The 24,216-nt window shown below is 46.9% G+C and overlaps 7 protein-coding genes across 7 annotated transcripts; 5 read left to right on the forward strand and 2 right to left on the reverse strand.

Annotated features, from left to right (window-relative positions):
* The first annotated feature begins 868 nt into the window (after window positions 1–868).
* On the forward strand, window positions 869–1,249 carry DEU56DRAFT_781286 (uncharacterized protein). Its single transcript, XM_041352021.1, has 2 exons — window positions 869–965; window positions 1,006–1,249. The coding sequence occupies exons 1-2, from the start codon at window positions 927–929 to the stop codon at window positions 1,165–1,167; spliced, it is 201 nt and encodes a 66-aa protein (XP_041212415.1). The 5' UTR covers window positions 869–926; the 3' UTR covers window positions 1,168–1,249.
* A 529-nt stretch (window positions 1,250–1,778) lies between these two features.
* Window positions 1,779–3,369, reverse strand: DEU56DRAFT_908940 (uncharacterized protein; the record flags this gene model as incomplete). The annotated part of the gene is made up of 3 exons (XM_041357051.1): window positions 1,779–2,580; window positions 2,629–2,651; window positions 2,965–3,369. The coding sequence occupies 3 exons, from the start codon at window positions 3,367–3,369 to the stop codon at window positions 1,779–1,781; spliced, it is 1,230 nt and encodes a 409-aa protein (XP_041212416.1).
* A 7,366-nt stretch (window positions 3,370–10,735) lies between these two features.
* On the reverse strand, window positions 10,736–13,653 carry DEU56DRAFT_908942 (uncharacterized protein; the record flags this gene model as incomplete). Its single annotated transcript, XM_041357052.1, has 11 exons — window positions 10,736–11,199; window positions 11,255–11,323; window positions 11,379–11,568; window positions 11,647–11,828; window positions 11,877–12,857; window positions 12,913–13,091; window positions 13,150–13,163; window positions 13,231–13,280; window positions 13,345–13,451; window positions 13,499–13,556; window positions 13,614–13,653. 11 exons carry the CDS (start codon window positions 13,651–13,653, stop codon window positions 10,736–10,738), a joined length of 2,334 nt encoding a protein of 777 aa, XP_041212417.1.
* A 394-nt stretch (window positions 13,654–14,047) lies between these two features.
* DEU56DRAFT_752893 (uncharacterized protein) lies at window positions 14,048–14,853 on the forward strand (the record flags this gene model as incomplete). Its single annotated transcript, XM_041349668.1, has 5 exons — window positions 14,048–14,103; window positions 14,163–14,207; window positions 14,262–14,273; window positions 14,327–14,415; window positions 14,474–14,853. 5 exons carry the CDS (start codon window positions 14,048–14,050, stop codon window positions 14,851–14,853), a joined length of 582 nt encoding a protein of 193 aa, XP_041212418.1.
* Window positions 14,854–15,413: 560 nt separating this feature from the next.
* Window positions 15,414–19,197, forward strand: DEU56DRAFT_869444 (uncharacterized protein; the record flags this gene model as incomplete). Its single annotated transcript, XM_041355556.1, has 13 exons — window positions 15,414–15,596; window positions 15,699–15,918; window positions 15,967–16,361; window positions 16,413–16,631; window positions 16,703–16,882; window positions 16,944–17,140; window positions 17,196–17,397; window positions 17,456–17,613; window positions 17,683–17,779; window positions 17,839–18,018; window positions 18,081–18,287; window positions 18,360–18,692; window positions 18,745–19,197. 13 exons carry the CDS (start codon window positions 15,414–15,416, stop codon window positions 19,195–19,197), a joined length of 3,024 nt encoding a protein of 1,007 aa, XP_041212419.1.
* A 1,238-nt stretch (window positions 19,198–20,435) lies between these two features.
* Window positions 20,436–22,437, forward strand: DEU56DRAFT_908944 (uncharacterized protein; the record flags this gene model as incomplete). Its single annotated transcript, XM_041357053.1, has 6 exons — window positions 20,436–20,480; window positions 20,530–20,769; window positions 20,843–21,211; window positions 21,262–21,504; window positions 21,554–21,682; window positions 21,733–22,437. The coding sequence occupies 6 exons, from the start codon at window positions 20,436–20,438 to the stop codon at window positions 22,435–22,437; spliced, it is 1,731 nt and encodes a 576-aa protein (XP_041212420.1).
* Window positions 22,438–22,781: 344 nt separating this feature from the next.
* On the forward strand, window positions 22,782–23,984 carry DEU56DRAFT_56240 (uncharacterized protein). Its single transcript, XM_041346822.1, has 6 exons — window positions 22,782–22,971; window positions 23,027–23,228; window positions 23,292–23,655; window positions 23,722–23,724; window positions 23,782–23,803; window positions 23,870–23,984. The coding sequence occupies exons 2-6, from the start codon at window positions 23,194–23,196 to the stop codon at window positions 23,896–23,898; spliced, it is 453 nt and encodes a 150-aa protein (XP_041212421.1). The 5' UTR covers window positions 22,782–22,971; window positions 23,027–23,193; the 3' UTR covers window positions 23,899–23,984.
* The last annotated feature ends 232 nt before the right edge of the window (window positions 23,985–24,216 follow it).

Below are 24,216 nucleotides of genomic sequence, written 5' to 3' on the forward strand. Positions count from 1 at the left end.
ACGTTGTCCCAGTGGAAACCAGACACATTGCGGTAGATCTCGATTTGATTGAAGGTTTTTTTGAGCTAAGATCTGGTCAACCCATGATCAATCAAGATAAGATCATATACGTACCAAGGTCCACTTTGTCTTTGCCATCTTGCCTGTCTTTTATGGGCCTATAGTCTGAATCACCTCGTTAGTGTTGATAGCAGCCACTGTGCTGTTGAAGATAGGCATCGGGAAGTTTCCGCCATCACTGCCTGCTGCCTGGTTCTTGATCAGGTGTTGAAGTAGGACATCCACCTCCGATTCTTGCCAATGTGCCTTTGTGCTGTTGGCAGGTTGTGTTGTATGAGTCTCGGGTTGAGCCATGAGTACAGTTGCGAAGTTTGCACATATGGTGGTGAGGGCAACAACACTAGTACAAATTCTTTGGCGACAATGACAATCAATAAAGTAGGGAGAATTCATGGTACAAGTAGGAGAAGTAAAGTTTGAAGTCCGACGTCTGGGATGCTTCGTGCCGAAAACCTCTCACCTGACATTTGCCAAATGTTGGCCAACATCCTGTTGCCGAACTGGCTCTTAGAACCTCAACCAAAAAATGTCATGAGACTATGGAAAGACTACCCTTGACAAGGGCTATAACTTTGATTTTCTTCGAAAAAATGCATAAGGTCTACCATAGTCACTCCTTGTCAAAATCCTAATGGTAGTAGTCAAATGTGCGAAACTTTTGCTAACCTAATGAGTTGCCTTAACTATTGTGGGAATTTGTGCAGGATGCTGCACAAATTCCCACGGTTGACTTTTACCGTGTAAGTCCTCTCAATTGTCTTCTCTTTCTTCACTCTTTTCCTTATTTTTGTTGCACCTCTTCCTTCTTATTTCTTCTGCCAAGTCCTGGGTGTTGGTGGTTGGTGGTGTTGGTAGTGGGGCCTTTGATGTTGGTTCCTTCTCCCTTTGCTGAGTCTATTCTTTTTGTCCTTTGTTTTTTTCTCTGACACTCTTGCTCTGCTTCAGCTCTTGCTCTTCTCTGGCCCTCTCCCTCTTCTGCTTCTCTCTCCTCTCTCTCTCTCCTGCTCCTCTTCTCTCCTGCTCCTCTTCTCTCTGGCCCTCTATCAATTTTCGAGTTTTTTTGGCCTTTTGGTAACATTATTTTTCTTTCTCTTGTTGTTTTTCTAACTCTATTTTGCTAGCTGTCTCCCTTCCTCCTACTCTCTCTCCTCTCCTCTCCTGCTCTTTCTGCTCTTTCTCCCCCTGACCTAGTAGTTACAAATTAATGTAGAAGTTGTATAGTAGATAGTTGAAATATTACTGCTTTGAACAATTTTCCTGGTACTTGAGCGCTATGATGAGAGAAAACGCCTTTAGTATAGTTGGAAAACAAGGATCTCTATAGAGCTATATAGTAGAAGGTCCTCTATAGTCAAGCTGTATAATTTGTAATAGTTAGTTACAATAGGCACCTTTCTATAGAATCTATAATCTCTACAATGTCTATGTAGAGCTATATAGATCTATATAGACAAAGGGGTTTTCCCTGATGATGTTCTGCATTAGCTTGAGCTTGGGTATGTGCCAGTTGTTGATGGCTGTATTGCCTTTCCCCGGCAAATGCCAGTGGTGATGATTGCATATTTATTCGCATGGAACTCGTCCAATGCAGCCAAGATGCGGGCAAGATCATTGTCATCAATGTGTGGTGACTGCACAAGGTAACGGAAGTGCATGAGTGCGCGTACAGAAATCATAATACCAGGAGGCATTGCATCCACACTGAGTGCGATGATCAATCACTGAATGTCTCTATGACAGAGACTGGTAACTTGTTTGAGCTTCGATATGCCTCCATGAAAATGCCGGTAACCAGTAGTGGGCTGTAAAATTGAGAACCAAAAATCTAATTTGGAATCTCCTACAGTGCTGGTAATCCATTGGACATCATGGTTGTAAAACTGCTTGTGAATGTGGTGCAGTGATTCAGGTGTGAAGAAACAGGATGGTTCGGCTAGTGGCCAGTCACTCCAGAATGGTTTCTCAATGCCATTCAGGCGGAACTTCTGTGCTTCATGGAAGAATGCCTCGAGGTTATGTGGGTCAGCGTGTGAGTGCACAACATCCAGCTGTGCAAGAGTTGTTGATTTGGTCCTGGGTTCGTGTCGAAAGGCATCCCCAAACTGCTTGTACATAGCCATAGTCACTGGAGATGTCTTTCCACCAACGCATGTGAGCATCATCGCTTCTGGGGTATCGGCGATATAACTAGCAAGTGGAGTGAAGCAATAGTGACTGTGTCCAATTGGATCTGACATCATGATGCCCAGCCGAGCAGCCAACTTCAGTGGTTCTAGTACAACATCCAAGCACTGGTGAACGAGCCAATCCTGCAACACGCCCTTCATCTGTTTCTTCCTATGAACAAATTTTGGCACCGGAAGCAAGGCAGTGAGGAGGAAAGTGTTCAATGATGATTTCAATCGTGTATTCATGTGAATATTGGTGAGGCTGATAAGTAACAGATAGGCAACATGATCGCCTATCAATGCAGTGATACACATCTTGTCCGAGGAGAGTTGCACCACGAGGTAGCTCCGACTTCAAGAATACATGAGGTGATGACTTTGAGGGGGGCGTAATACGAACCTGCATGTCCCAAGCATGTTCCCCTGTCATTCACTCAGTATATACCCGAGACAGCTTCTGCGCTGTGGTATACACCCTGCAAGGGGTGAGGTCTATATGGTCTTGAAATAAGGGATGATTGAAAATACTGGTGATGCACTCGAGTGGATCCCTACAGTAGAGAACAACCGGCATCTTGGTGGAATGGGATTACTTGTGACTTCCAACATGGACCACCGGCAGCATTTCAGCTCGACCTTGTAACTCTTTGGCTGAACGGAACAACAGAGGTAAATCATTTATCTAGGCGCTCCCTGAATCAAGCTGTCATAATGCATAGGAAGGTTAGAAACTGACCATCTCCAGCAACAGGAAAGAATCTATCTTGCCCATACTCAGGCCCAAACACAGAAGCCATGATGCAATCTCCCATTCCCTCTGACTGCTGAATGGATAATATAGGTTCGTTTTGCGATGGACACTCTTTTCATCAGCATCAAACAAGCTCAAGAATGTGTAGCCCTCCTCAAAGGCTAGAGGGGGTTCAGGGAAATAATTGGTTACTTCAGCCTCACAGTCTGTGCCCCAGTTTCCACCTCTGTTAAAATATTCTTCTTGTTCATGGTAAGAATTCTCTCCTTGCTCACTGGCATGGTGAGAATCAGGAGGTTGGCTGGTGCCGTCTTCGCTAGGTGGGAGGGTGGAGTTGAATTTGATTAACTCGTCTAGCCATGTATTGCACCCAGACCGTGGTTGACTCATATGACAAGCAACAGAACTGTGATCTGCAAATTCTTTTCCGCATGATGGACAATGAGCTCGTGGCATGCTTGTGGAGAAAGACGATATACTTAGCACATATTTGCAGATTCAGCATTTTCCGGGAGTCCGTTCTTTCCATCATGTTATCCTCGTCGCTCAAGTTTGACCTTGCTACTTTGCAATCACTATCAGCAAGTGCTTCCTGCTCTCATGCTGCCCCTCACATCCACGATCAAAATTGTGATGACAAACACGACAGCAGTGGTATATGCAAACTACATGAAGTTCTTGATGTTGTGAATGCTATGGTGAATTGTCCTACTATGACATCCATCATTCTCATGCAATTTACATTTTCGATATAGTCTGTCCAGCCACCAACTGAATCCGAGGTGAAGATCATGATAAATCTCGTGAGAGCCAAGCATGATGTTTACCGGGCCCAAAAATACTTGCAGATTGTGTAGTGCAGGAAAACGAGGCATTCACAAGCCTGCTGAAATTCCAAGCGGAAGCTGCTGAGAAGAGGCTAGACGATACAGACCTCGGGCTGGGATGTATGAGAAACATTTTCAACACACATGGTTGGTCTGTCCCTCCTAGTTGTCTTCCTCAGGGACAGGGTGGATCACATTTATGTGGTAGGTGTGACACGCTCTCTGCGCTATCATCGGTTTCTAACTTCTAACACCACTGTACAGGTACAACATTGGATGTCTCGCGTGGACGATGTCCCATGGTTCAGCTTGATTGATTGTTTTACCTTACTAGTAGAGTATCTGATATCTTCATGTCATGTTGTCCTGTCCTGTCTTCGTTATGATCGTGTTATGTGTTGTATGCCAAGCTCATGTATAGAATTTGTGTCATTGAATCAAGTCCAGTGTGTTATATCGTGAAGCCTCGAACTTAGCTTGATGTTGAATTGTATTGCTTATCTTGTGCCAGTACATTGATACACTAGTACTACACTTGGTACTACTAATGTTTCAGACTTGCGTGAAATCTGTGGGATTTCAACTGGAGTCGCTGTATCACTCTGTGCACTGTGAACCTGTGACTCTGTCAGATCTGTGAGAAAATTGCTGGAGCTGCTGTATCACTGGAGTCGCTGTATCACTGTGTACTGTGAACCTGTCACTCTGTCACATCTGTGAGAAAATTGTTGGAGCCGCTGTATCACTGGAGTCACTGTATCACTGTGTACTGTGAACCTGTGCAAACTGTAGGGCCCTGTGACTCGCTGTCGAAAAACCCGAAGTTTGTCACCTCTGTGAGAAAATTGGACTTTACTGATGTACTTGGACTCTTCATCCTTGTATCTGATACTCGATTGATACCATCATTACCATCTTTACTTGACGACTCTTGTCACCAAGTCTAGATACCAAACAATACAAATGACCCTCTGTTCTATTGACGTCTCTTGCAAGACTTAGCTCTAGGGATCCGCAGGGGTAAACCTGCGGGTGTCCAAAGCGCAACCCACACCTGTACCCCTCGACTACCTGTACCTGTGCACCCAAGGGTACCAAAGGGTATGGGTCTTGAAGAGGGTCACACATGGGTGGAGGGTAAGAAGGGTACACCTGTACCCACAATACAAATTGTGCATGTGATTAACAAAAAATGTACTAGTGTGACTACCTAATTCAAAATAATACTGTCCCGCCCATCATCAAGCTCTTTGTCCTCGCCGTCGACATTGGGAAGGCTCGCGATAGACTGAATCTCCCCGTCCTTGACCAGACCTAAGTGGCTCCACAGGCCAACACAAATAAGTGCACATGTCGTCTGCACAGTAAGTCTGTTTTGAACGCGGGACAGTAGTAAGCGTCCACGGCTGAAGATGCGCTCCACATCAACTGATGTTGCTGCAGTAAAACACAAGAGGTGTGGGAAATTGCAGTTTCGGACATGGAGCTGGCGTAAGTTGGGACACGCCTCCGCCTACCGTGACAGTGTTATTGTCATGTTAATTAGACCATATATAGTAGCTTTGTCATGTCACTTCGCAGACAAAGTTCAATGCAAGTTCAATGACACGAAAAACATATGAGGCAATACGAGTGTGCAATTTGATAGCAGGCAAAACATAACAAGTACATAGGACAGCGAGCAAAGCATGTGGACTACACAACGACAATTGTAAAGCATGAATCCGAGAATGAGTACGATTCAGAGGCAATCGAGAACAAAATTCAACAAATCGAGAAGCTATGCAAAGTAAGAGAAGCTGTGTGAGGTCATTGATTGACGGATCAAAAAATGACAGCGGAGGCAACAAAATCAATGGAATGATCAAACAACTAATGTACGGGCAGTAAGAAGCGGCTGAGTACCTACACGAACTCGTTTGGCAGGCATAGATGCCGCATATACCATTCTAATGACTCGGAATTCATAGTGAAGAATAACAATAGTGCATATAGGTTGAATGAGACGTGTCAATGACGACGACACGTTCAACGTGCATATGTTCATTGACTTTCGTCACATGACATCACTCATGACATCCAACATACTGGATTTAGAGGGCAGCGCCCTTCGACACGCATTTCTCATTGAATTAACTATCTAGATGTATTCTATAATATCAAAAATGCCCCCTTCTCAGTAGTCAGCACAGGATTTTATTAACATACTGCGCCGGTATTGTATAACTCAGATGGACTGGCTCGAAAGATCAAGTGGCTGTATATTAAAGTTCAAAATCTTATGTAATGATAAGCTACATATCCGGAATTTCCCTTTCGCACACCTCTTGGTAAAACATATCAATCAGTAATATAAAACATGAAAAAAAACTTACCTGGGATGGTAAGGTAATCTAATGCCATTCGCTATAGCTGCGGATAGGTTTTGCGGTGCCCATGCCACCATGTGATCATGTCTGTAACATTTTTTATGTCGGTGTTAAGGTAAGTGTCAAGTTCATTGATTGAAGTTGTGGGATTTGGTGCGAGAGAAGGAAGATGGTCGAAGATGTTAGTAAACTCGTCATCCTGCATGTTTTAAAAGCCGTTGTCAATAATTAAAACTAGTGGGACAATAAAATCACGCACCTTATCATCATCCTGGGCTCCTGCGGTACCTACATCTGTGAGTGTGACTGAGTGGGAGGCATACGAGCGTCTGAATTCTGAGTGAACAAGTTGTTCAGCAGTTTCTATCCACTGTGGCTCCCAGCCCACAGACCTGAAGTAGGATAGTTTGTGCTGTGGATGAAGAACTAAGCAATGGTCAGAACAATGGTGAAATAAGGGAAAAAATAATGCACCCATTGCAATCTGGTATACCTCGGATTTGTCTGTGAGCGAGTAATATCGATTAAGGGTGTGTTTGGCGAGACCAAGCGCGGCACGTATAGCAGGCTCCAGTAGCTCCTTCTTGAGGATACAGTTGGTGAAGACTTGGTCAATGTGGTCCATAGCGGGTATTACCATAGCTAAGTTTGGTGTTGAGTGTGAGAAATACAATGTTGCGTCTTTGAGAATCTGTGTGATACATTGTTAGTGTTGTGACTGTGATGTGTCACATTTGTATCCCAACCTTCAGCACGTTGCGCAGCTGTTTTACCAGTGGCCACTCATCTTCGCTCAGCTCATACTCTCCCAATCTGTCATATCCCATACCTGAACCTTCTTGTCCGGTCTGGTCCACCCGGTACCTCGGGCCCAGTCTAGAACTCATTCCCCCTGAGTCCCCATTTGTACACGCTTCTTTCTGCCCCTATGTGTCCGGATCCTTCTGACATTTAATATCCGGGTCCATTCTGATCCTTCCGTTAGTCTATTCATTTCCTTTTCATTTAACTCGTTCCCTTTGTTTCCAGTTCACATCCGGCTCCACACTTGATTGTCCGCAGTATGTTTTATTCACTAGTGCATTTTCTACATAGCCTTATGTTCCGATGACTGCGCTTCAGCCGGATACCCGTCAGATACCTTACAGTATATAAACCCTCTGTAACCCATAGTATTTCCTCAGTTCGAATATCATCTTAGACTCAGTTCATTCCTCATGTTCCCTCGGCTCTTAGGATTGTCATCCTAGTCCGACCCTCCGAGCCTCGGGATTATATCCCCAAGGCTAAATCCCTCTGCCTCTACCTTTGGGTAGTCCGTCCCTTGTTAGTTTCTACCTGGACGAAGTCTCGGGTAGCCTTCCCTCTTTTGTCCGGCCTATCCATAAATTAGGGGCACATACTCAGGTAAAGAGCACAGCACACGAGCTGAAGCTAAGCCCCTCCGGTCCGACCCGTTGAACATGGTCTTAACACAATCCCAATTTTCGCATGTCCGTTATCGCATTAATTCCCTCTTGATAGGTAAGTGCAAAATCAAGCATATTGTAAGTTGAATTCCACCGTGTGGACACATCACATGGGATTATTCTGATGGGAAGATCTAGGTCCTCGAGAACTGTCTTCCAGGCCAGCAGAATGATTGTCATTGAATGGATGACTTTGTATGCAAGTTTCCGGAGCTGTGAGGTAAGTCTGTTAGCGCAAGTGAGTTGCTATTCACATTTAACACTATCACCTTTGCTAATACAAATTTTAGTGGATGGATACTGTCCATCAGTTGCTCACACTCCTCCTCTTCCAACAGATATAATTCATCCACCCATCCCTCATCATCATCCTCGCTCTATGGCTTCGTTCGGGTGAGTACCACTACCTTCGGCAACTCGACAATATCCACTATCATAGAAAACGGCTGACCCTCGTGTTCCAAATGAACAGATACAGCCACATAAGCCCTGTGATTTGGTGAGGTCCAGGCATCCGTCGCAAAGTTAAGCTCTCCGTCATAACTCTGCTCTCTTATTTAGTTGATGGGATCATTCGAACTAATTTATCTTACTTGTAGCATCTGCGCTATGCGTTTGCGAGTCTTTACGAAGACTTGCTTCACATCACGAGCAACTGTCGAGGGCGAAGGTATGTGGTATTTGGGCCATCCAGTTTTCATTAATACCTGAAATCCTCAATTGTTTACAGTTTTGAAGGGTCTCAAGCTCTCCACTACCCAATGGACAATCTCCACCCTAACCCTAATCAGTGACTGCAACATCAAGTGAAGACAAACAAACCTCGTCTCTGTCCGAGTGTGCTGACAATGTGAGTACACAACCTTTCCTTTCCCTTTATGATTGAAAGATGTTTGTATTGATCTGGTTTCGAGCAGGCTCTTGACAACTCCATCTTGCGCAGCAGCAGTATTTCGACACTCCATTGCTGCCTGCAAGGCTGCTTCACCCCAGCACAATTTTACATGCTTGCGCATGTTGCCTGTGGATTTTGCGTCCTCCTTATCCAGATATCACCAGACACAGTGTTTGCAGCCTCGCGCTGCACACTTGAACACATGGCAACAATGGCTGTTGTGATATTTGATGCCTGGGGTAGGTTCAAAGAATGCATATATAGGAGATGTCCAATCCTCCATTAACCTTTCTACAGTCTTTTTAAGTAAGTTTCTCATTGATTTTTCAACTCGGACATACTTAGCTCATCATCAGAAGCTTCACCAGGGTCTTCGATATCACTCTTCTCAGATGCATCAGAGTCAATGATGTGCAAGTTATGAACTCGTTTCGCGTGGATCTATATCAAGTAGATAGCTCAGATTGTGCACGCGGATGCGAACGTCTGTAATATTCACCTATATCAAGTAGATAGCTAACACGAAGTAAGTATAGGTGAATGTAAATGGAAACTAAAGGTCTTACCTCAGATCGTGCACGCGGATGCGAACGTCTGAGGTATACAAGCTCGATACTGCGAGTATAAGTAAGAATGAATGCTCTTGTTCGTAGAGATAGGGTATGAGACCATAGACAAAAGAAAAAGGGGGGTCCTGGTCTAAGCAGACAGCCAACATCAATGAAAGACAGACCATATCAATTGAGACAATAGGTAAGCGAAAAACAAGAGCAGTGCTGCTGTTGCCGCTGGATGTAGTGCATGCTTGACTAAATCCAACAAATGACTATGGTGTCTGTTTGAAGGGATTCCTCTTCTTCCTCGCTCCGAACTGTAGCTCGATAGTTGGGTGCTGATGTAGTATTACTCATAGTCTGTTCAAGATCAATTGATGCCGTGGATTTCGTATGTTTCAATGTCACTGTGGGGATAGGAGGCTTATCAGTGGCCTTCTGTTTGGCTCGGCTGCCCCCGGCTGCCATGGCGAGTACCTTCTCTGTGGGCTTTGTTGTCCTTTTTGATAACATGCTTCTGTGAATATGTGAAAATAGAATATTAGACTCGAGAATCTAGAGTTTGTATGATTAATGTGGTACTGTCCCTACCCCTGAGGACCCTTACCCATGACCCCCAAGGGTTACCCATACCCCTGCTGATCCCTACTTAGCTCAGAGCTCTTACCTGAGTCTACGCTTTCAGTGTAACAATGTCAGGGAAATTGCAGGTTTCCTGATGTAGTTTGCTGATGTTGCTGCATGGCCACAGCAGTAACTATTCACTAGTGACTCTTGTGACGAGTCAGCCCCACCAGTGCCAGTCACAGGCTGCCAAGCCTTTGCAGGGCCAGCCACAACAGCTGCTTGCACACTTGCACTTTTCAGCTGGAAAAAAGAGGTGAGTGGTCAAGTGTTCTTAACTGTGTTGGTGTTTTTGCTATGCTCGAGGCTCTCATATGAGCATTCCAATTGGCCTCACCACCGGGGCCAGTGTTTAGATCCTGGTTGCAAGAGGCACAATGGCGGGAAGTACTGACACCCTGATAAAATTAGGTTCAGAGAAGCACTCATTTCACTACAGAGAGAGCCTCATACAGCCATTTGGACAACCTTTGCTTTTTTCTTTGACATCCCACTGGGGTGTTCAGAGCACACATTGGGTCTCAATCAAGTCAATCAGCTTGATTATCCACCTGTGACTCCCACGTAAGTACTGTAATTAGTAGTGATAGACCGGGCCCTCCGCACCTCTAAGTAGTACTGGATATAGTGAACCAGGGCTTGGTTCAATAATTGTTCAATATATATTCCCAGGGACTTGCAGTTTCTTTGCCCAGCGGTGTGTGGTAACGGTAGCCGTGGCTATAATTAGAGATACCGCCGGGTAACAATGTCCGTTCCTGACGCCGGCAATGTCCGCCCTTCGTGCTCGCTGTGCGCAACAGTGAGCACGTCGTTCTCGCTCATACCTGGGTCAATTTGCAGCGCGTTTTTTGTACTATGGAGGGTATAGTAGATAGAGTAACTTAATGTCATTGCAGGGATACGAGCTTGCGAGAACGAAGGGCTACAAAACATACTAATTGAGGTACCTACAAGTGATGGGAAGCAAACTGTAGTACTATAGGGAAGCATCAGGTGGGGTGAGAGGAGCTAACTACTAATCCAGGTCTTCTCCATTGACGGAAGCCTCTTCATTGCTGCTCTCAATAATCTCGCGACTCTTGGGTTCCGGACGTGACACTTTTCCTGTCTTGTTGGACCTCCTCGACTTCTTCGCAGGACGCTCACCTTCATCTCGCTGCGTGTTCTTGCGTTTGCAAGACGTCCCCGAGTCGGAGCGCTTCTTGCGAGGTTTGCCAACCATTTCTCCTGCTGCCCGACGTCGCTCAAGATCCTCCTTATATTTTTCGAGCTCGGTCTTTGTCAATCTCTTCCAAGCGCAAGTCCCGGCCTTAAGAGCATCACGCAAGTCCCGTATTTCACAGACAGTATGGATATTCCAGGGCGATGTGAAAGGAATAGTTGCAGGCCAGCCATCGAGGACTATACTGTAGGATAGGACAATTGATTTGATGTAGTTTGGGTAATTCATGCCGATGTTGTCCTTGCCCGTCATTTGGCCTGCCATGGTATGTGAGTTGAAGCATGCAATATGAAAAAAACATATGTAACGTACGTAGACCGCTGAGGATGAGTCGTCCAACTTGCTTCTGCATGTTTTCGAGGCTGTCACGCTCTACAATATCTGTGAAGGTGAATCAACAATGATATACAGTTTGAGACGAGTGGTCCGAACGTACTTTTGCCCTGGCTACACGCCCATTGTTCAAACTTGCGCGCAACATCATTCAACATGAGGTCCAAGACATCTTCCCAAAAGTCTGCGGCATCATCCGTCGCATACCATGTTGCTGGTGTCTGATCGTTTACGTGCCCTCCTGCAATAAAGAATGTGGCGTAGGTGCCACATCGCTCGCGTAACCCATCAAGCTAAGCAACAGTTAGCAAAAAATTGACACCAAAGTCAAAACGTACCTCTCGTCAAATTCTGTCAGTAGTAGCGTTAACATCTCGTGCTGCAGCTATGTTATTGCTGTGCAAACCACCGGTTTTGAGCAACTGATGCTCCTGGAGCTGAGCTATATATTCTTTGATCTCTCCGTCGGTCAAATTCTCCTTCTGCATGGATGGATCGGATGTCACCATCTGGTGAATCTCCTGTATCTTCAACTTGCTTCCGACCGGACGAGCTGAATGACTGTCAGTGAGAGTTAATAGTTCCGACACGCAAAACAAACCTCCATTGACCTCCTGGTTCTTAGCATGAACCAGTGCATTGAAGAGTTGAGGTCCGCGGGACTTCTTGTAGTGTGTGTGGTAGGTGATCAGTTTCTTGATGTGGGCCTCAGTAACGCTGTGCAATGCGCCAATATCCTTCATTTTTTTGTCCTGGTCGTCAAGGAAACTACTGATGGTGTCATCGAGTGCCTTCTCACTTTTTTTACATTGGGCTGCCTTGAGGGCACGTGAGGCTTTTTCTGCCTGTGTCAAAGGTGCACCCTTGAGACGGGTAGGGATAACTGGACGACCGGGGTTGCGCGCGGCCCAAGTCGAGTCGTCGCCTCGCTTATGGAGCTGCAGGTCCATGTTTTGAATGCCTTCCTGGGCATCATCAGAAGAGGTGACTTGCGAGTGGGAGGCATCACAATCTGAAGGTAGAGCTGCTGAATCATGCGCTGGAAGGGAGGGAGGGCCATCTGCAGGTGCAAACGTGAATGGAGAAGGGTCGCTCCATGCTGGATTGATGGAATCGTGCGCTGGATGGGAGGGAGTGTCACTTGTAGGTGGGAACGTGAACGCTGGAAGCGAGGGTGTGTCACTTGTAGGTGGGAATGTGAATGCTGGAAGCGAGGGTGCTGGAAAGGAGGGAGTGTCACTTGTAGGTGGGAACGTGAATGCTGGAAGCGAGGGCGCTGGAAGCGAGGGCGCTGGAAGGGAGGGCGCTGGAAGGGAGGGCGCTGGAAGGGAGGGAGTGTCACCTGTAGGTGGGAACGTGAATAGAGAAGGGTTGCTCCAATCCACGGACAAGAAACCGGGGTCGAGGGGGAAGAACGGAGCAGAGTTGCTGCGATTATTGATACTTGCCTCCCATGAATAGATATCTTCAGTTCCTGGTCCAGGAGGGAAAGATTGCGCATCCACTGTCTGAGCAGGTGGGAGAAGCGAAGCCTGAGGCTCATCCGCAGCTGAAGATGGCCAGGTGGAAGTCTGATGAGTCGCTGAAAAAAAATCAATTCCAGTGAACGGTGCGAGCTTGTGTGCAATGCAAATCACCTGTAGATGCTTTCAATTGATTGGAGCCGTACGGACAGAGGGTAGTATCCATGTTGGGTCTTGAGTGCGGTGGTAAGTAAACCAAATGTTCATAGCACGTCGGATCAACTGGATGTGTCGCGTCTGTCACACTGCATTTTTCGAATGTCGCGTCTGTCACATCGCGTTGTTCAGGAGATCTGGATAACACAGTCACAGATGATTTTTGCAATAAATTAATATTAATATTGTACATACCGTGCATCAAATACCTGCCAGATCACGTGCCATTGTACTGGTGTGAAGTCCCCCTGTTTCACATTTGACTATGGCACTCACCAGAAGCATTTGTCCAATAGCTGATATCTTCCATGGTGTCTTGCGCAAGACTGAATTAACACGCGCGAGTTAAGTATATAAGCGGAATGATCGTGATATGACAATCACACTTACATTGCTGCGCTGGCTCTCCACAGCCCATTTGAATCAGATGCATCGTGACCTGAAGTCCCCATGTCTCGCGTTTGACCATGGCAGCACCAGAAGCATTTGACCAATACCTAAGTGTTCGAGTTAAGTTGTGAAGAACAATACAACAATAACTTACCTTGTTGTGATGGCTCTCCCCAGCCCACCTGCACTAGATGCATCGTAAATTGTAGAACCTGAATTGTAACTTGTGAGATGTTGTAGTTTGTAAACAAAAATCACCCTACTCGCACCTTGTGGACTTGTGTTCACAAAAACACGTGTCCAAGTCATGTCCGAGGCAGTTGGCAGTTTGGGGACACTGTGCAAGTACTCGATCATTATCAGTGTGCACTTACACCTCACCAATCATATGTTGCATCTCTAGTAGAACTGGTGTGTGGCCTTTGGACCTACAGATGCTGATGAGTTCGACCTACCAGATGAAAATAGGTATCAGTGTTGTAGCACGTGGGGCCTAGACAACTTTGCTTCCGTGACACATTACATCAACACAGGAATTTGCTGTGTCCTGCTTTGTCAGCATCGGCATTCAACACTTCAATGGCTGGTGATATCCGTCTTCGGCATACAACTCATCAGAATCGACACTCACAGAGTCGCAAGCATAGTAAGCATCGATCTCATTTGAAGAGAACCGTCATATACTGATTGGTGTTAGGGCTAGATGCACCGAGGGCAACGCCAGCATGCTGCAACTCAGCGCTGGATGTCTAAACCTGTGTGAGTGACAAATTTGTATTCCAGCGAAGGTGATCTGGCTCACGTTATGCTTCTTACAGGGTTCGTACAACTCAAAATGAGAAAGCTCGTGCTCGTATGGCAAGGTAAGTTCATTTTTCATTTACAATTCATAGCTGATATTTCATATTCACTCATAGGCTTCGCGCAGCGTACGTTCTGATGAGAATGATCAGCGACAGCACAGTGTGCTTATGTTTTGCAGGAGAAAGGAGACACAGTTGAGCACGAGTCAGCCTACGGGCTCAGATGACGGCGGTTCGAGTGCGAGTCAGCCTGCGGGCTCAGACGACGGTAAGCATTTAGTATTCTCTTGAATGGCATCCAGCTCAAACCATTCTGTGTCCGCCAGATCACGAAGTCAAAAGTATGGCCGAAATGTGTCTGTTGATCGGTCAGTGGCAATATTGTTGGGGCCCCAACAATCTTTGGGAAAAGACGTTCAATGAGAAACTGCAGTCTGCGCAAGATCGGGGGAGCGGATCAGTGAACAACTTTTTCAGCCAGTGCGAGGCACACACTACTGATGGTCAACAACTTCTCAATGAATTGAAGCGCATCGCTTATAGCCCGTGTAACAGGAGGCTGGCGAGGGACAAGTGCATTCAATTGCATGATCTTTTGTCAGTGGTGTTGTCGGAAGTGAGGTTTTTTGAGGTAAAACTTGATGAGTATGCCCCAGCTGTACCATTATCTAGAACGTCGTCTACACGATATTATGAACAAGCGTAATATAATGTGATTTTCCGATCTTTTGCACGTCTTTCATCCCAATCAATGTGACATGCTGCGAGGTTGACTGAAAATCAATAGCGAACATAGCGAACATCATAGCGAACGTGTTCGGTATTAAAATGTCTTGCCCTCGGTTTCAATTATCAGAGTGATTTATGGTCCAAAAATGCTTGGAAGTTATAAGAATGACCTATCTCTTGGATTTCATTGATGTCCGAAAGGTTAGCATTTGTTGTGCGAACAGCATATTGAGAATTCTTGTTGGACGGCTCAGTTTGCATAAGTTATGTCGGAAATCCCCAGGGGTGCCTTGGAAGCATTCTATATTGGGACACAATTGGTGTGCCTGCCAACTGCATTGCGACCGAATTCCCAGGGGGCGTGACTTAATTTGAGGCACTTGCAAGCAAGGCACATGCTAATTTTGGATTCCAAGCAGTGGTGTGATTCGACGTTGACAAGTCTAAGTAATAATAAGGTAATCAATCAATCCTCGGCTTCACCTCCTCCCATCATCGTGTCTTCAGCTGCCTTTCTGTATATCTGTGTACTGCTAGATGGCCCCAAACAGAAACGCAGACCCGGGGCGTAAATATCTTGCTTCAACATCGACCAATAACCAAGTTGATTGTCAATACTGTACCAGGTCATTCGCAGCACGTGGGATCAAATCTCATGAACAGAGTTGTTTGAGAAGACGGGATAAGAAGAATGCTAATAAAGATTTCGCAGCACTTGCAGTGCATGCAGTAGAGGAGGAGCTTCAAAGGAAAGGTACGTGGTCATTGATCAATTTAAGTACTCATTAATAATATTGATACCTTATCGCATGATTGTTAGAGGCGCGTCGAGAGAAACGGCGGAATCGTAGGAAGCTGCAGCAGACAACAGCTTCTGCTGCTGCTGCTGCTGCTGCTGCTGCGTTGGTCCCTTCGGGATCGGCCCTGGATGACGCAGAGTCCTTGCCCGCTCAAGATCAGCAACCTGATTTTACTGCGCATCCATGGTCTGAAGGTGGTTCAGATCTCGTCGATATGAGCGTCAGTGGAGATGCACGCCAACGTATGTGCTACTCTGACTCTTGATGCGCCCCCCTCTAAGACCATCCAGGTTCGGCATCAGATACAAGCATGGGCACCGCGCCTATTCCAAATACCCTGTCATCACTCCCAACTATGCCTTCGGCTCGCTCCAATCTCGACACCTTCAAGACAGAGTACCACCCGCACAGTGGCCGCGCGACTTCTGTGGAGACGTTCTCCACTTTTGGACACAAAGAGCCTTCACAGCTGCCCGTCATTGACGAACAACCCTGGCAACCCTTCGCTTGTCGCGCGGATTTCGAGTTCGCCGAGCTCGCACATGGCGCTGCTTTGAACAAGAATCAGACAGATGAGCTCTTGCGGCTCATCTGGAGGATTGCGGACGGCCAAACGAACTTCACCTTCAAGTCGCATGGAGATGTTTCCAAAGCCTGGGATAGGGCAGCCGCTCAAATGACACCAGTGAGAGAATCACAAGATGTTCTTACTTTGCAGTCATATTGGTTGCCTTAGTTCGAGAAACATACCATCACCGTTCAGCACAAGCGAGAGGAGCTCGAGTACAACATGTATACGCGGCCATTGTGGGATTGGGCGCTGGACTTACTACAGGACCCTTTACTGATGCCCCATTTCGTTTGGGATGCGCAGCGATTATACAAGCATGACGGTACACGCTATGAGCGCTTTGTACACGAACCTTGGACTGCAGATAGGTGGTGGAATGTACAAGTATGCCATGTCTTACTACTATTGTTCACTTGTATCTAAGTAACGCCGTTTTCCGTATGTTTGAATCACAGTCATCTTTGCCCGAAAACGGCGTGCCGTTTGCGTTTATATTATACGCAGATAAAACACATCTCTCCTCTGCTGGCACAGTTAAGGCATACCCGGTGTTCGCTCGATGCGGAAACTTGCCCGTTGGTATCAGAAATACTGATGGGCTCGGTGGTGGGCGAATGGTTGGGTGGCTACCAATAGTGAGTTATAGTGAATCTTAGTTCCGTCGAGTTTCACTGGCGAAACAATTCTTTCGCGCAGGTTCCTGATGACTCTGAGGAGGACGGCAAGCTCACGTATGTCAATCTCAAACGGGTTGTATGGCACAAGTCATTCTTCAAGCTACTCGAAACTATTATAATGTATGCCCAGATGGGGTATGCGTATGTGTGCTATGATGGCATCATGAGGTGGCTATATGCGTTCATTCTGCTGTTATCAGCTGACTATGAAGAGCAGTACTTCATTTCGTACTAATTTCTGATGTTGTTTTCTGATTTAATCTCTCAACAGATGTGTTATGGCGCTTATACGAGGGACCAACTGTCACTGCCCGTGCCCTATCTGTCTTGTCCCTTCGGACAAGCTATACGACAACGCTTCCACTTACCCGATTCGATCATCCGACGATGCAAAGGCTTTCGTGGAGTTATGGACCAGGGACCGTGCGGCTGGAGAAAAGGCACTCAAAGAACAGGGCCTGCGGCCTGTTACGGTCAGTGCTTCCAATTAAATGTACTACTAACAGTCACATCTAACTCATTACATTATAGAACGTCTTTTGGAGTGTCCCAAATTCCGATCCTCAAGACACGATTTCACAGGACCATTTGCACGTCTATCACATGGGCCAATGGAAACATTTGTTTGGTGAACTCAAACGGCGCATCGCGGCCCTTGGACGCAGCGCTGAGAAACAAATGGATGACCAGTGGGTTTTTAATCATTTATTATCTCACTCCGCACTATCAGACTAATCCTATTTATCAATTGCTCACAGATTCGATGCCTTCCCGCGATGGCGCAATTTAAACCACTTCGATCGGGTTACTAACATCACATATAGCGATGGCAACAAGCTTCGCGATATTTCCAAGGTACGCCGTGACTTTACAGCTATCAGTTCTTCGTATTGATGAAGTCGCTCCTCTGATAGCAAGTATTGTACGCCGCCCAGAACATACTTACGCACACAGAGGATGAAGCCGGCTATGTGCTACTGCAGTGCATAGCAAGCTACTTACATATCGACATGTATATTTCACTCGAGGTCCAAACCGAAAGCACAATTGCTGCAGGGAGGGCTGAGGTATTTGAGTTTCAGAACCGCTTAGAGGTATGTGCCACTGCGATTCTGAGACTAGTTCACATATACTAACTATTTATTCACTATCTCAGGAGTACATCAAAATTGTCAAAGAGACCGATCCTGACACGATCAAAAACTGGAACTTTCCTAAGATTCATTCCGGAAAGCACATATTCGATGACATCATGGCGAAAGGCGCCGCCCGCAACTTCAGTACTCGACCCAATGAAAAGCAACACGGGCCAATCAAAAAGTGGTATCTACGGCAGACCAATCGTAAGAATATCGCTGATCAGGTATGTTAATTGGCATTTCTAACTTCCAAACGAGTCGCTCCACACCACTGACTCTGTAATATTAACTAATAGATCCTTGAGCTCGACCATAGGAGTGTTGTCTCCGAATTCATTCGTAGCCGTATCGAGTACCTTGATGAGGAACGACGCAAAGCCCTGCTCTCGCGGGATGAACTCGAGGATACGGATGAGGATGATGACGAGCTGTTTGAAGAACATCTTCATATTGGTTCACCCCTCAAGAATCATACAAGCTTTGCGCAAGTGGAGGAAGAAAACAAGTCATCGCGCGCCTTTCACCAGTTCCGGAAGAAGCTCGCAACATTTCTCAATCACTTCCTTCCCTCCCACAACATTCCATTGCCAGATGGAACAACATGGTTGAAACTTAGAGCACATGACCAGGTGATTATCTTTCCTCGCTGTTATTCAAATCTGACTTTGCGTGTATCAACAGATCCATGAACATCGTTACTTAAAAGTGCACTATGAGTCTGCCGCTGACTGGAAGTTGGCTACCGACTACCTGCGATGCAATCCAAGCTTCCATGGCAAAGAACGGCGCGACTACGCCCTAATACGCACACAGGACAAGGATGGCCACGACAAAAATATCTTTGTGCAGATATTATACATGTTCAAGCACACTGTCGGTAGCAACACTTTAGATCTTGCGCTGGTCCTACCCATGGATGCCTTAATTGGCCCATTGGCACGTCGGCGTATGGATAGGGAACTACGACTAACTCGACTCCGTGCACGGCCCACCTCTTCGTCTGAGTTTATCACCCTTCATTCCATCATTCGTGGTGCCTTGGTCGTCCCCGATTTCGCTAACAAGGGAGATTATTTTCTTGTTGATTATGTTGATACCGACATGTTTCTTCGTACCAGACGTTTGCTACAGTAGTACCGGTTCATCACCCACCTGTTTCCTTGCGCCATCCAATGCCCCCCTCCCCATCAAGATCTCAAGTAAAACTCCCGCATTTCATCGTGTACACCCTCCATCACCCTCCTCATCTAACCACCAAGTCAAGTTCCCGCATTTCATCGCATATGCCCTTCCCCACACCACCCTGCACTCACCCTCAAATCCTCAAGTCAAGCTCCCGCATTTCATCGCATATGCCCTTCCCCACACCACCCTGCACTCACCCTCCAATTATCAAGTCAAGCTCCCGCATTTCATGGTATATACCCTTTCCTGCACCAACCTGCACTCACCCTCCAATTCCCAAGTCAAGCTCCCGCATTTCATCACATATACCCTTCCCCACAACAACCTGCACTCACCCTCCAATTCCCAAGTCAAGCTCCCCCATTTCATCGCATATGCCCTTCCCCGCACTGACCTGCACTCGCCTCAATTCCCAAGTCAAGCTCCCGCATTTCATCGCATATACCCTTCCCCACACCAACCTGCACTCGCCCTCAAATTCCCAAGTGAAACTCCCGCATCTCATCACATATGCCCTTCCCCGCACTGACCTGCACTCGCCTCAATTCCCAAGTCAAGCTCCCGCATTTCATCGCATATACCCTTCCCCACACCAACCTGCACTCGCCCTCAAATTCCCAAGTGAAACTCCCGCATCTCATCGCATATGCCCTTCCCCGCACCGACCTGCGCTCACCCTCAAATTCCCAAGCGAAACTCCCGCATTTCATTGCATATGCCCTCCATCACCCTCCTCGTCTAACTCCCAGGTGAAGCTCCCACATTTCTTCACAAACACCCTCAGAACTTGACACTGACTCGTTTTGCAGGTCTGTTCTTGCTGCCTCATGTTGATGCTCGGGTACCTTCAGCACTGTCAATGATTCATTTCCGCTTTCTGCATGGGGACTGTAACACGCAATGCTTGTATTATGTATTCAGGTAAGCCGCAAAATATCATCACACAGGGTATCATTGGCATAACTGATATTATGTATCTGAATCAGTCCTGCAACATGTCAATGACGCACCGCACTATGACGTGCATGCCTGATGTGATGAGTCTCCATTTAATTTGTGCGTGTGATGTTGATGCTGATGCTGTTGCCTTATTACATCAACCGACGGGTCTTATTCTGACACGATCTAGACGACGCTGCAGTCTGAATTAAACAAGTCTAAGGTGTGTGTTTTTATCTAATAGAACAATGTCACGCATTACAGTCAACGTTGCGACGGCCCCCATAACGCATGTCAATGCGAGAGTTGATTTAAAGCTTGTGCGACTGACTGAGACTCCAGTCTGCCATTCTTCGACTCTGCCTCACTGCGCTCTCTGCTAATACTGAGACTGATATTATGCGTCCAATTCAGCAAGGCGAAGACTTTACGCGAGAAATTGAAGACATCAACAGCAACTCCAGTGACACAGACGGATCTGATGGTGATGATTCAGATTCAAATGATGATGCAGACTTATTGCGGATTCGCGATGCAATTGTCGCCCCTGCTGCTAACGCATCAACTCAAGATCTTCGCAAAGTAAGTTAATTCCGTCTTTTCATTACATACGGACAAATGTTTGTGATAGTGATCATTGACATATCTACTATAGGCACTTGAACTTGCGCAAAGACTTCTTCTGGACATGCGCGGGAAGTACCGAGAGGCTTTGAAGAAGAACGCTTTGCTTGAGGCAACAGTTTCAAAAGGTCGGAAGACGAAACTAACCAAGAATGACCTTGCCCTCGCCGCCAAGGAAGACAGCATCAGAAATCTTGGACGCAAGTTCTCTGTCACGCACTGCTTATGGGTCGAAACGTCTATCTTCCCTTTGCGTGGGCCACCTCCCAGAATCGACCTCTCGAGCAAGGAGCGGTGGCTCTCACCGTTATCGATTCAGGATGGCGTTAAAGCCGAAATTTTCCAATTCATTCCCCCAGTCGACCACAATATGATGGCTCACAAAAACTTTGGCTCCCATGTATGTGCCATAATCTGAGACCCTCCTCAATCAACTGACCGTCTTTCCAGTTTGTGAAAGGTGTCAATAATGTTCGCGCTGAAATGCTCTCAGACATCAAGTCATGTGCAGCAGCGATTTTCAGTCTGGATGCCAAGTTCTTCATAAGAGGTTACGCACGGGACACAGAGCCAGCTTGCCGAACTCTGCTCCTCAACCCCCAAGGCATATATACCAAGTTTGCTCCAGTTCTTTTCCCGCGTCCAGACCGTCTCGCCAGAGATGATTTTCTGAAAACATCGAAGCTTGTTTATGTAGGTTCTTCCCTTCCTTTAATTCCGCTAAACTGAATCACATTCATAGGTCTTGAAAGCATCCCTTTTTGGCCGATCTTCACTCGCTGCCAACGCAGTCCCCACTCCAAAAACGAAGGCCAAAATATGGGAGTTACGCGCTGTAACACCTGGCCTCATCGCAGCAGCAGCCGTTATTGTACGCTTCTTCTTCTTACACTGCGGAACATTGATATTTACGCGTTTCAGGCTATATTTGTCCTATCCGGCGACAAAGAGTTGGTTGAAGTCGGCGACAAATCCCGGATTCCATACAAAGACTACCATAACTACTACCGACAATCGCTGCTAACCGGAGGTGCCTGGGCAAACGGGGTCTTCACGTTTTTCAACAACGCGCTGTTTGCGACATCTCATTCTGCCTCAACTATCCTCGGTTCAGACCCCTCACACGACTCGAGCGGTCCACAGGACAGCTGGGAAGAAATGTTTGAGCACGCAATGGAAACCGGAGGCGAACTACCAGAACTAGATGCAGTTGGCCCTGTCATCGATTCAGAGGCGCCCACCACACCTCCTGCTGCACCTCCTGCTGCACCCCCCACTGCACCTCCCGCTGCACCTCCTGCCACACCTCCTGCTGCACCTCCTGCTATACCCGGTCCCCAATCAATCTCTGCCGCCATGCAAGGTTTAGCTTTAGCTGAGGACGGTCGTCGAGACCCACCACCTGCAGCGCAGCCAGTACTTGATGAGGACGAGCTGGAACCACCTGCTGTCCAGAAGCCGAAGCCAAGGCCAAAGCCAAAGCGGAAGGGCAAGGCCGCCAATGATACTAATACTACTACCAGTGCTGACCCGGAGGATCAAGCTCCTGGAAAGGAACCTGAGGTTTTGTTGTCAGTAGTCAGTGGCAGTGGTGTGCGAAGGGGCCGATCAAGGATCACTAAGTAGACTGTCTTCATCCTGCGCTCAACGATTGTTATTACCTGTAATTCAATACCTGGACAATCCCTTACTTTCAAATAGAATTGTCTGCTGGTTAAATTTTCACGCAATGCATCATCTTAAATCCATTGATTGTGACATTAGCTAGACATGCAACTACAATACAACTAAGTAGAGATTTTGAATCCGAATCAACAGAGCGACGTCGACTCGGACAAGAATTCAGCCATCTGAATCAATCATTGTCATTGCTATGTCTATGTTGACGCCATTAATTCAATACGTAATGATTTATAATAATAATTAAACAGTACCAAACAATAACCGAACTTGGAATGTTTTGGAATCACTCTCATTCACTTACATTCCGACTACCATGTCCCAATGGATTCCCTTCGCCACTGTCACTCAGCAATCTTCTCAACAGAATGGCGCATTGCCCCCAATGCCTTCGACATCACAACCTATTCCACCTGCGCAGCCGACGAATTTCCCTGAAGCAACATGTATCAGTGGAAGCGCTGGCAGCCGCGAGCTCTGGTATGTCTGCCCCATTTCCCTCTGTCTGACCCATCTGAATCCAACCCCCCTGCAGGAATTCGGTATCGACATTATCGGTGAAGACAACAAGACCACCATCCACCACAAAGTCGCTGCCCACGTAGAGGCCATCCCAACATCCGCCTCTCTTCCTCCCAACATCCAGGCGAACTCCAGAAGAGCCATGACACTGGCGCAGAACTGCACTCCCTGAGCTCTTCAATGAATGACATTCACGACACGCTCAGTGGCTCGGTGTAAGTGGTCTGTCCCCGCCACTCTCTTTATTCCTACATACTGACTATCCCCCTTCCCCATAGCCCAAAACCTACCACACTTCCCCCAATTGCTCCCTCCCATGCGTTCACAACAAGCCTCGACCACCTCTGCACCCACACCCGCATCTGCCGCGCCCGCAAACCCAGAACCCCTGCACCTCCTCCCATGCGTTCACAACAAGCCTCGACCACCTCTGCACCCACACCCGCATCTGCCACGCCCGCAAACCCAGAACCCCTGCACCTCCTCCCATGCATTCACAACAAGCCTCGACCACCTCTGCACACACCCGCATCTGTCGCACCCGCAAACTCAGAACCCCTGCACCTCCCCCAGAGCACCCTGGCCTTTCTCCTTCGAGCTCGAGTCATGCTGACTCAAGTCGTTGCCCACTCTTCGCAGTATGTGAGTGTCTTGATCCTCCTTTGAGCTCGAGCTATGCTGATCCATGTCGTTGCCCACTCTTCGCAGGATGTGAGTGTCTTGATCCTCCTTTGAGCTGCGCTCAGAGCTACATGAGACCCAAACCAGCCTCGCAAGCCACATCGACAAGGTCCGCGCCCAGCTCCGTTTCGTTTCGTTTGACGGAACGGTTTGCTGATGCGGCTGATGTATTTAGGATTCGCATTTACAATACGCGGGTATTGAGTCTATAATGTTGCAATACCTATTTACAGTAGCGATTGTATTATGTATTTGGATAGTATTGCAATTTAAAAAAATTGATTTCAAGCACACGCAATGATTTTAAGGCCTTGGATAGTATTGCAATTAAAAAAAATTGATTTCAACCACACGCAATGATTTTAAGGCCTTGGAAGGACATGTGACTGATATTTGACTTGCAATTTGCTCTTAAATTGGAATGGTCTTGGGACCGCCTTGGAAGCCCCCTGGTGTCGCTTTCAAGCGGCTTCCAAAATTTTCGGGTTGCCTTCCAAGCGAGTTGTAATGCCGCCGGCAAAT

This window comes from Suillus clintonianus, assembly GCF_016758775.1.
Source record: "Suillus clintonianus strain FC179 chromosome Unknown DEU56scaffold_11, whole genome shotgun sequence".
Taxonomy (NCBI): Eukaryota; Fungi; Basidiomycota; class Agaricomycetes; order Boletales; family Suillaceae; genus Suillus; species Suillus clintonianus.

Bases quoted from the DNA above. Each gene is read 5' to 3' on its own strand.
- DEU56DRAFT_781286 (XM_041352021.1), top strand. From the start codon at position 927: ATGTTGGTTCCTTCTCCCTTTGCTGAGTCTATTCTTTTT. The intron at 966-1,005 runs GTCCTTTGTTTT...GCTCTGCTTCAG, and splicing joins TTGCTGAGTCTATTCTTTTT to CTCTTGCTCTTCTCTGGCCC.
- DEU56DRAFT_56240 (XM_041346822.1), top strand. From the start codon at position 23,194: ATGAATGACATTCACGACACGCTCAGTGGCTCGGT. The intron at 23,229-23,291 runs GTAAGTGGTCTG...CCTTCCCCATAG, and splicing joins GACACGCTCAGTGGCTCGGT to CCCAAAACCTACCACACTTC. The intron at 23,804-23,869 runs GTCCGCGCCCAG...TGATGTATTTAG, and splicing joins TCGCAAGCCACATCGACAAG to GATTCGCATTTACAATACGC.